The sequence below is a fragment of the Pocillopora verrucosa genome, chromosome 1, assembly GCF_036669915.1.
Source record: "Pocillopora verrucosa isolate sample1 chromosome 1, ASM3666991v2, whole genome shotgun sequence".
In the NCBI taxonomy this organism is placed as follows: domain Eukaryota; kingdom Metazoa; phylum Cnidaria; class Anthozoa; order Scleractinia; family Pocilloporidae; genus Pocillopora; species Pocillopora verrucosa.
The window spans coordinates 12,844,559-12,855,304 of record NC_089312.1 but is presented as its reverse complement, the minus strand read 5'-3'; the positions used below and the strand labels follow the sequence as shown (position 1 = coordinate 12,855,304).

The 10,746-nt window shown below is 39.8% G+C and overlaps 1 protein-coding gene and 3 pseudogenes across 1 annotated transcript; 1 reads left to right on the top strand and 3 right to left on the bottom strand.

Moving 5' to 3' along the window:
• Positions 1-10,746, bottom strand: part of LOC136282417 (uncharacterized) — a 36,880-nt pseudogene that overhangs the window by 2,100 nt on the left and 24,034 nt on the right.
• On the top strand, positions 1,583-2,950 carry LOC136283112 (uncharacterized). Its single transcript, XM_066171392.1, has one exon. The coding sequence runs from the start codon at positions 1,583-1,585 to the stop codon at positions 2,948-2,950; it is 1,368 nt and encodes a 455-aa protein (XP_066027489.1).
• On the bottom strand, positions 4,083-10,401 carry LOC131786970 (uncharacterized; annotated as a pseudogene).
• Positions 4,761-8,208, bottom strand: LOC131786969 (uncharacterized; annotated as a pseudogene).

Here is a 10,746-nt window from a genome sequence, read left to right as displayed (position 1 = left end):
GGGTCCCTTGGAACAATATACTGTTGCTTTAACAATTGCTTTGCTATTGAACATGCCATTTCATATTTACCCATTCCCCGTGTTTTGACTTTCAGATGTTTTGCTAGAGGATTTAGATTCCTATTAATAGATAAGTAGTCAAAGGAATTAACACTGAATGCAACTAACAAAACAACTTTGGCTGCTGTCTTTGAGATTTTCTCAATGTCGCATTCCACATCCTGCTCTGCTTCAGTATCTCCTGATTCCAATGTTTCTGTATCTCCACCTGATAGTAGATTGAATTGAAAAAATGTCACTGACAAAACTGTACCATATATCACTTGACACTTGACAAATGAAGGACAAAAAAACATGCATAAAAAGACAAGCCTGATTCATTTCAGTCATATACACTGTGGTAAAGGTTTGCACAAATCATAATTCAAAGCCAAGTCTTGTAAGAATGTTCTGAGCAAGTGTACTAGTATAAGACCACATATAGTTAACCTCTCTTCAAAACTACTTGGCCACCAGTTTTCTTTCAAGTTAGACTTTGGTGAAAGTAAGCATACAGAGAAAATTATGAGACTTTTCTAGATTTCTGAGGGTAAAAAGGTGCCTCTTACTGACTGTAAAAAAGCACACAATTAAAAGTAACTTGTCTAACTGTTTATAAGCAACAGGTTTGGAAGGTTTGCTTACTATCGTCAGTGCCACTAGTACTTGTGCTTGGTGGGCTTTCCATGCCTGACTTTTTTGCCCTCTTAGCACGTGTATGTTCAACCTAAAACGTTGAAGTAACAAAATTTTGGTCTAATTGTGTTCCATCTTTATAGGCTATGGGGAAGACTGGGAAAAACGGGAAGAACTTTTTAAAAGGGATATGAGAAGGAAGTATAAATGGGGCTCAAGTTAAAGACACTACTCATTTGATTTTCTTTCTTCACTACATGTACTCCTCATAAGAGGAAGCCTGTTCACAGGCATATTAACACATGATATGAAGAAAATGCTATTTGAGCATACACTATACCTCAAAATCATAGCCATCAGCTATTCTGCGGTTTTTTTCTTGAGACCACTGGAGGATATGTGATCGAATGGCTTCTAGAAAAAGGAAAGGAATAAATCATCAGGATGTTTAAAGACTTGAGGAATACACATATTTAAAAGCTATATAAGTCTTTCTGATTTTCTAAACTGTATAAAGAGAAGTTCTTTAGGAGAGCTACAAAGTGTAGATACAGTTTATATTTTGACCTTTAAGAACTTCCTTGACTTGCTGTTATTTTTTTTTTCTATAATTTACTCACACAGAGAATCAGCTACATAAATTTTATTACCTCGTCCAAATCCGATCTCAGGTATGGAGCAAGTATCAGCTAGTCTTGATGCTAGCTCTTCCAACATCAGTAGGTTGGCCTGGTTTTGTTTGAAGTAGATTTTCTGATTTCCTGGCCAAATCTTGCCTACTTCTCTTCATACAACAGCAATCCTATAGATCGTGACGTCACATCATTTCCGGTCGGCCATATTGGTGTACCACTTTCGATTGCGTAATCCCCGTAATTTTTCCACAACTATCATTCCCACAAGTAAAATGGATTCAAAAGAGAAAGAAAAAGAGTCCCAGAACAAAAGCGGGGTCGACTATTCTTTTCCGATATCCGATTACGCAAAGCAGCTGGATTTTCCAGTCAGAGATCGATATTTACAGAAAATAGCGGCAATTGGAATTGATCCAGTTTTAGTCGAAGGGAAGGACTTTAAGCCGGACTGTTTGCCTCCTGTTGAATCCACAGATATTTTGTGTTATCTTGTCTTGGAGACAAGTTTCTACACTCAGAAACAGTTTAAAGCTTTCCAAAGTCTTGAAGCATATAACCAAATGGTCTCTGGTTTTATCGCAAGCGTGCAAGGCCACATAATCGCCGACAAGTTTCTTGTTTTAGCAAAGGTGAGACATTCCCAGCGTATGAACGACTCTCTTATTTCATGTTGGGTTATCACGGAAAGAGAAGGAACAATTTTGTTTGCACACTGCTTAGGTTGCAAGGCTGGCCTGGCAGAAACCTGTTCGCATATAGCAAGCGTGCTATTTTATCTGGAAGCGTGGACAAAAATAAATGGCAGACTTGCCTGCACGCAAGTGAAGTGCTCGTGGCTTTTACCTACCTACGTCAAACAAGTAGAATATGAAAAGGTGCGAGAAATAAACTTTACATCCGCAAGGAAAATGAAAAACGATTTAGATGCCAAGATTGAGAACCTCTCCAATGTTTCCAGCCCTGATAACTCTGCTAAAGGAAACGTGTCAAAGGAGATCCCTGTTCCCTCAAAACCGGAAATGGATACCTTTTATGCTAAACTTAGTAAGTCTAGTAGCAAGCCCATCGCTCTAAGCTTAATACCCGAGTATGCAGACAGCTATATCCTCAAAAGTCGCTGTGTACCTACAATTAGCGATCTGTTTGATAAGAAGTACCTCGCTCTGAGTTATCCTGAGTTATTAAAATCTTGTCAAGAGGTAGATATTGAGATTACAAAAGAACAAATCTTACAAGTTGAGAGAGATACTGTCGCACAAGCGAAGGGTAACAGTTTCTTCAGACATAGAGTTGGAAGAATCGGGGCCTCCCAGAGTAAGGCTGCTTGTCAGACAAATCCAGCTATGCCCTCCCAGTCACTCATTCAGTCTATCTGCTATCCTGAATTAAATAAACTGAACACCAAAGCTCTAATTCATGGGTGTCAACATGAACAGGAAGCAATTAGTGCTTATGAAGAGATAATGAAGAAGGAACTTATCAACTTCAAAATTGAGAAATGTGGCCTTATGATAAACGAAGAATATCCATGGCTGCATGCAACTCCCGATTTCTTATGTTCATGCGACTGTTGTGGAGAAGGGTGTGGCGAGGTGAAATGCCCCTTTGCATTGAGAATTGTGATTTTGATAACTATGTAATGAAACCATCTTCCTGTCTGGAAAAACAGGCACTGGAAATTTCAGTTTAAAGACAAACCATCAGTATTATTTTCAAGTACAACAACAGTTGTTTACACGCAAGAGGCTATATTGTGACTTTATAGTGTGTGCATTTGGACATGTGGGAGAGGCAAAGCTAGTAACACAAAGGCATTTCCCTGACAAAGATCATTGGGAAGCCGTTTTACCTAAACTGACCAGGTTTTGGAGGACTTGCATATTACCCGAAGTTTTAGGGAGATGGTACACTAGGAAACATGATTTTGGTGATGTTAAGCCAATGGAAGCCCATTCTGTTTGCTTTTGCCGAACTGTGACAGCTGAAGACACAGTAAGCTGCTGTAATGCTAATTGTCCTATTTTGAAGTTCCATTTGTCATGCTTAGGTATTTGCAGCATACCTAAAACATGGTACTGCCCCAACTGCAGAACACTGCCTGAATTCAAATGCACAAAGAAGTCCACTCAAGCTGGCAAGAAACATGTAGCACCTTCAGATGCCCTTATCTTGGATTCTATTTGTGTTTGCAAAAAGAAGCCAAGTGAAACTGATAAGCTCTTAGAATGTCACAATGAAGGTTGTAAGAATGGCAGATTCTTTCATTTGGCTTGCATAAATCTTAAACGTATGCCAAACACCAGTAAAACAACATGGGTTTGTCCAGCTTGTAAACCTGTTAAACAGAAGAGTTCCAGTACTGAATATGGAGTGAAGTTTGTAAAAGAGGTGAAAAGTAAAACCCCCATTGAAAAGTACAAGCAATATGCCAAACTGGGGCAGGCAGAATATGACCTTATCATGTCACCAACAGGATGGTTAGATGGTACAATAATACATGAGGCTCAAACCATCTTACGGCAAGTCAATAGCAGCATACGTGGCTTCCAACGACCAACACTCGGGCCTATCAAGCAGTTTGATATAATGACTGGGGACTTTATTCAGATTTTGAACATCAATAACAATCACTGGGTGTGTGTCAGTTCAATTGCCTGCCCTCCTGGACATGTAAATTTAATGGACAGTCTTGCTAAGCCAGTAATTTCAAAGGAACTTAAGGAACTGGTAGAGGCTTTGCTGACTAGGCTCCTTTAACTTTTCGCTGCCATTTCAGTCAAGTGGTTCAATGCCTGGGCACAAATTAACAAGAGCTGCAGATACATTAATAATCCTGTCAATCACTGGTGTTGCTTCTTCCTGAGAGCCACCAGGGTTGGAAATTGAGAAATCAATTGGCAGAATTCCAGACAATATCGAGTACTTACGGCGAAGGAGGCCAATAACCCTTTCGACATGAATGCGAACATTTGCGATCCCCCTAGTTTTTTCAACATCCACAGGGTCAAGCTAGTCTTTTCCCTTTGTGAAAGCAGGGATGGCTAGTTGTGCTTGCTGAAACATAACACTCTCTGCGATGGTGAAACCACGGTCAGCCAAGACCAGATCCCCAGGCAACAACTTATTTAAAATTCCACAGTTCTCAGTTAAATATTTGTCTGATGTTCGTCCTCCCCAAGCTTGGGAAACATAGGAGATTGTACCTTGTGGAGTTATCCCAATCAGCACCTTAACAGTGTTATGGTGTTTGTGCGATGACCATGTCTGTGCTCTTGCGAGCAGATTTGATGGTCTATTAACAAATACTTCGAAACAATCAATAATCACGGTAGGTTTGTTTCCAAATGAATATTTAAAACACTGTGGCATAGTTCGCCATAAATCCTCACGTTCAGGCCAGTTGATAAGTCAGGGTTCGTACCCTTTTTTGGACTAAAAATTCAAGGACTTTTCAAGGACTTTTCAAGGACATATTTTTTATTTTTCAAGGACTCCACCAACTGCAAAATAAAAGAATGTTCACCTTATCATAGTAGCGATTGTGCCGAGCTTAAGTCGAGCTAAAAGTCTATGCCTTTTTTAGTTCATCCACAACATTCGCAATTTTGCACTCAAGGTCTTTGCGAGCTATCTCCTTTTCTTTTGCAGTTCTCCTCAAACTATTTGACTTTGTAATCCACACAAGTTTCCCAGTGTCCTCTGCTTTCTGTGCAAACTCGTCTGCCGATTTAACAAGATTGTCAACATCACTGTCTAAACGCCTTCTTTTCTTTTTAAGTTCGTCAAGTTCATCGACTAGCTCCTTTCGCTTCAGTTCTACACCCTCAGAGGTTTTCTTCCTCTTTTGTTCATCAAGATATGATAAATACTTCTGCCTAGCTTCTGCAGCTGACAAAAGAAGTGGTTTGTTGATTGAAACAGCAAGGACACCTCCCACAGATTGTACATGGTCTTGTACCAGCCTTTGAGCAATGAAGGAGCGCTCTTGGAGGTTCTCGACTTCCAGTTGCTTATTGACTGAGAATCCTCTTTCGACACTGGCCTGGCCATGTGATAATATCAGTAGCTCTGAGACTACTTTCCACAATGATTGGTAGGATCGCTTCTGTCCCATGTGAAGATACAGAAAGGAATCAAGTCTATCATTGTTAGGATCATAGTCTTTGAACTCCGACGGAGAAGAAGAGGGGACTTCCATAATGAATTGTCTAAATAGTTCCAAAAGGGAATCACATTCACCTTCCGGGACTTTCTTGGCATTTTCAAGGGTAGTCAAAACTCTCTTGAATTTTGTGATGGAAACATCATGGTCACTCATCATGTTTCTTGGATCTAAGCAATTTATATTCCTTACAAGGGAATACTGAATTGGTGCTTTGGCAATCAGTTTGCAAACTACTTTCATAAGGAACTCCTTGCATTCCATCTGAAACTGAAGCACTCTTTTCTCTGAAACTGTGGACTTTGCAATCGACTCCTTGATCTTCTTGTCAGCTGTAAACCCCAGGTCAATCTTGGAATGAGAGGCATGAATGCTGGAGTCAGCAGGGTCAAGTTTTGTAAGCTTCAATGGGTTTTGGCTTCACTGATAACAGTGGTCTTAATAAATCTTCTCATTAATCCCCCAAGCATGCTGTACAGGTCTGTAGCCAGGAAAGGAAGCATAGGCTTGTCGGTTTGATAGAGTGTCAAAAACGGTGTCACTTGCTTGGCTACTGATAGGAAGAAAGCGACTTTTGCAGTCGTAAAGGGATCTGCAACAAACTCTTGTACAGTTTCAAAGGATTTATTCTGTGGCTGTGGAACTTTTCCTGCCCTTGCACTCTGAACATACTTGACAACACTGTCCCACATACTCTGTGTACGTTCTGCAACCAAGACATTCTCCAACCACCTATGTTTGCAGAACTTCAAAGCAAACAGTGAGTTTCCTGTTACTTTGGTGTAGTCCTCTCTCCTTGCCGGACTGTCCTGAAAAAGCCAGTGAAGGCTGGAGAACAACCTGTCTAACTGCCATCCTGATGCCACAGCACCATCCTTGAATGCTCCATGAAGAATGTGTAAACCACAGCTGCCAATGTTCAGCATGTGACTATTATGCTCCCTTTTTGCCTCATCAGTCAGCATACTGTAAAATTTCCAATTAACGTTGGGTCCATCCATTGACAACTAGTATGAGAGAAAACATTCCTTGTAATATTGAAAGGGAAACAGATTATTTAATTTAGTACTTGCATTACGTCCCAGAGTTCGTGTCATTGTCCACCTAGACACGAAGTGAACTAGTCATGGATGCATTGGAATTGTGAAGATTTGCAATGAAAGAGTGTTGATTTATTTAGACCTTAAAGGGCAGAAAACCAAGTAAGGTGTTTCATTTCTATTTAATACAATTTTATCGCTTTTTGGAACATTGGCTAGATTGTGAACGCACAATTTATATTACATGCAATAAATTAGATTAAGTAATCTTGCATCTTTCGCCCTTCTACAGCAAAATAATAACAGACATTGAAAGATTTTCATGTTAAAAAAAATTTAACGCAACTTCTTGTAATTATCGTTCGCCGGCGAACGATGAAATTAAATGCCAGTCATGAAAACAATATAATTGATTCCAATTTGATCACACCTTTTTAATAATGGCAAGACATAGGTCTTTCAAAAGAGTGGCAATATGACAAAGAATAATTGAAATTAGGTAATTGTGTGAAGACTAAGTTTGTGCTATTGCCTATTTCGAAATGTCGATAATTGAGGGTAAGAAATAATACAACTTCAAAGAAGCATATCTTGCAAACAATTTCATGGATTACCCAAACATAACGAGAGTTGCATCCTACCTGATAAACTTTTTTGAGAGGAATTCCTTTTATGCCTGAACGAAAATGAGAAAGCATGTCCTCTGCTGTTCCATGCCCCATAAACACTGAGGTATAATAGCGACTTTCAACTTCGTGTTTGTCATGATTCCATGAACGAATGTGAATATCCATTTGCTTTGACTGGCACACGCTATTCAGGCTCTCGTCAAACATAAGTACATAAGCTTCTTCTTTTTTCACAACGTCCTTCAAAAGTTGTTTGAAGTGTGGAGCGAGCCCAAAACAGATCAAGTATGCACATTTCTTTTCTCCGCATGTAAACTGACTCGCGATCCGACTGTCAGGAAACATCGCTTGAAACAATTTGCTCGTACCTTCGCATGATTTATAGGAGTAATGAGACATTATCACCTTCAATGCCCACAAAATTTCTGCTTTCAAAGTCTCATCACGAGTGACAATTCTTTCCATCACCGATGAACCAGATGAACTCGTAGTACTAGACTTTGTGGGGTTGAGCGTGTTGTGTTCGCCACTTTCAGACGAAGCGGATTTTGAAACTTCTTTGGCATCGTCACTTGTAGTTGCTGGTTGTTGAGAAGAAACGCCAAAAAAATCTGGAACGCTTGCTAATGACCTTTTCTGGGATGTCAGTGTTTGATGTTTTTTTCCTTTCAAGTGACTTGTGAGCGCTGACTCTCCCATGCTCGAAATGTCAACATCCTTCATACACACGATGCATCGTGCCTTGTGCTTGTCACCCTTGACTTCTCGAAGCCAATCTTTATACAGTGATTTCTGAAGCCACAAGTTGCTGAAAACACACTTGCCCATTGTTTTAAATCTCTCACTCGTGAAACAAAACGCAAACAATCAACACTAACCCAGACAAGGAAAGCACTCAAAGCACATGGCTTTTCTCAGAAAGAGGGAATAGTACAAAACATTTGATTGGCCCTTGACATTCGAGACATTCAACCAATCAGAGTGATTAATAGAACCAAGAACAGGACAAATGGATATGGGCGATTGATCGACATGCGGAGTGGCGTTACGATCGTTTGTTATTTGTATCTTACTATTATGTGTTGCTACGTTTGTGCCAGTTGCATATATTTTCAGATAAGGCACTCTAGAATCTAAGTTGGATTAAATTAGCTACAAATTTCAAGGACTTTCCAGCACTGACTACAATTATCAAGGACTTTCAAGGCCTTGAATTTTTATTTTGAGATTCAAGGACTTTCAAGGACTTTCAAGGCGCGTGCGAACCCTGATAAGTGGAGCCAGGCGTACATCTAGCACTACCATCCAGGATGAAAAAATCCTTGAAACTGTTGAAAGGGAGACATTGAAGCGATATGAAAGATCTTGATGTGGTGCGTCAAGTTTAAGTTTTATCAAAGTCATGACAAACTCTTGAAATGTGGTCAGATTCTGGGACTTGTAAGCAACAAACGGAGAAACATGTTCGAAAACATTTTGCAGGATATCGAAGGAAGGCAATCCAGTGTAGAATTTAACTTTTTCTTCGTTTTGTACAAATTCCCACCGATCAAATGGTTTCCGGTCAATGTTTAGAGAGCTGAATAATTTTCAAACTCTTCAGTTTGTGTGCCAGCTTCAACTGTTAATTTTTTCTCTTCGTCCTCATTTCCTTCAAAGCTGAGGTTTGAAACCTGTTCACCGGGCTCATTAAGTTTCTGTCTCTTCGCCGTTCGCTCTAGTTCTAGCTCTCGTTCTCTCTTTTCAAAAGCCGGCTTCTACACCAGTTCACGTTCCCTCGCTCTCTCGCTTCGTTTTGCTGCCGCTTCTTTATGATCTGCTCGATCAGTAGCTTTCTTGTGTCCCAAAAGCAATGTCGGAACCCAGTCAATATTAAATTTATCCCAGCTCTTAGCTGCCCTTCCTGAAACAAAATGCTTTTCGCACACACGATCGTTTTCTAAGATCTCTTCGGTCAGATCGTCACGGCTTATCGCTGAAATCCAGCGCGATCTTCTTTCTTCGGATAGTTTCTGTGCCTCTTCGCCTTGATTTGTGACCACAGAAGGCACCCTTGCAAAGTACAACCCTTTATCTCGTCCACTTTTGCTGCCACAGCCAACAATCAGACACAAAACCATGTTCCACGCGAAGGACGCTACTAGTTTGTTTACAATTGAGGTACACCAATATGGCGGCGAAGCAACGGTAGTCAAGGAATTGGTCACGTGAGTGAAAACGATCTATTATATCAGGTCAATCAAAGTTATTCATTTTCTAGCCTTGTTATAAGTAAAAGAATCTAATTGTGATAGTATTAAGTGTTGGTTTTCTACCTACTTTGTACGATATAAGTTCTTGTTACACTCTGACCATTTACGCTGGTCTGATTTCTTCACTTTCTTTTCCCACTGATTGTTGAACGTCGAAACGTTGAAAGTTGAAGTTCCTGCTTCTTGATCCCTGTCAGCACACATTTGTTCAGTGCCTAGCATTATTAATGAAAGAAATTATTTTGAAAGAAATTAAATTAAAATCTGACCTAAATAAAGACTAAAACATGGAGATCATTTGCATCACTACTACTGGTCATTTTGCTTCTTTCCTACTAATTAATGAAAACATGATAAGCACAAAAGTTATACAGAGTGTGCCTCATGTTCAGTTAATTTAAAATTTGCACTGTCAGGACTACATTATTTTATCCAGAAGGAGCAAAGAAATCCAAAATAGACTATTGCAAAGTAACTGAATTAACTTGATCAATTTCTGGCTCTTGGAGAAATGCAATTAACTTCCCAAATATCCCGCTGGTAGAAAAGTTAAATCCTCACAGTTATTTTACAGTACTGCTCAAGACCAAGGCTTACTTGCTGGTTGAATTACTTCCTGAAACACATGGATAATTTCCAGCTGTCTCCCAACACTCGTTATGCCAATATCTTTTAACACTTGGCGGTCCACCATTGGTAACGACTTTCCGGAAATTTCGGCTCCTGTCAAAGTGCAACGTAAAACTGAACTGGATCAAAGCTTAATTTTAAGCTCAGTTATATCAGGGTCCACTTATCACAAAATTTGCTGCATATCAAGTTCCAATATTGCGGCAGCACATACCTTTCATAAGCGAAATTTCTTCCTTTTTAAATTTGTCAGTGTCTGTTATCCACTGTGTTCTGAGAATAAAGATTTAAGAAAAATATGCTTGTGCACAACCAGCTACAGTACGGCAGTAGGTTTATAAAGCAGTGCGAACTATTTATGCACCTATCATCGGCCATCCCCTGGGGGGGGGGACCCCGGGCAAGGGTGGGGACTTTGTAAAGGACCCTGTCAAAGTTCTTATTTTCCCCCTCCTAGGTGGGGACACAGAGGAATCAAAGTTCCCCTCCACTGGAAAAATTATCAAGTTTCCATGCATGTATTATTTATGGTTTTTTGGTGGTTTAGCTGTGGTTTTTAGCAAAATACCATGTGTGGAAAAAGTACTCTTTTTCCACACATGGTTTTTGCACAAATCCACTGATGGTTTCTAAACTTTCCAAATGTGGAAATTATGCATACACAACATTGGGATTTATCATGGTAATTGGAATTCCCAAGAAAGGAAATCGCAATGTCCAAGA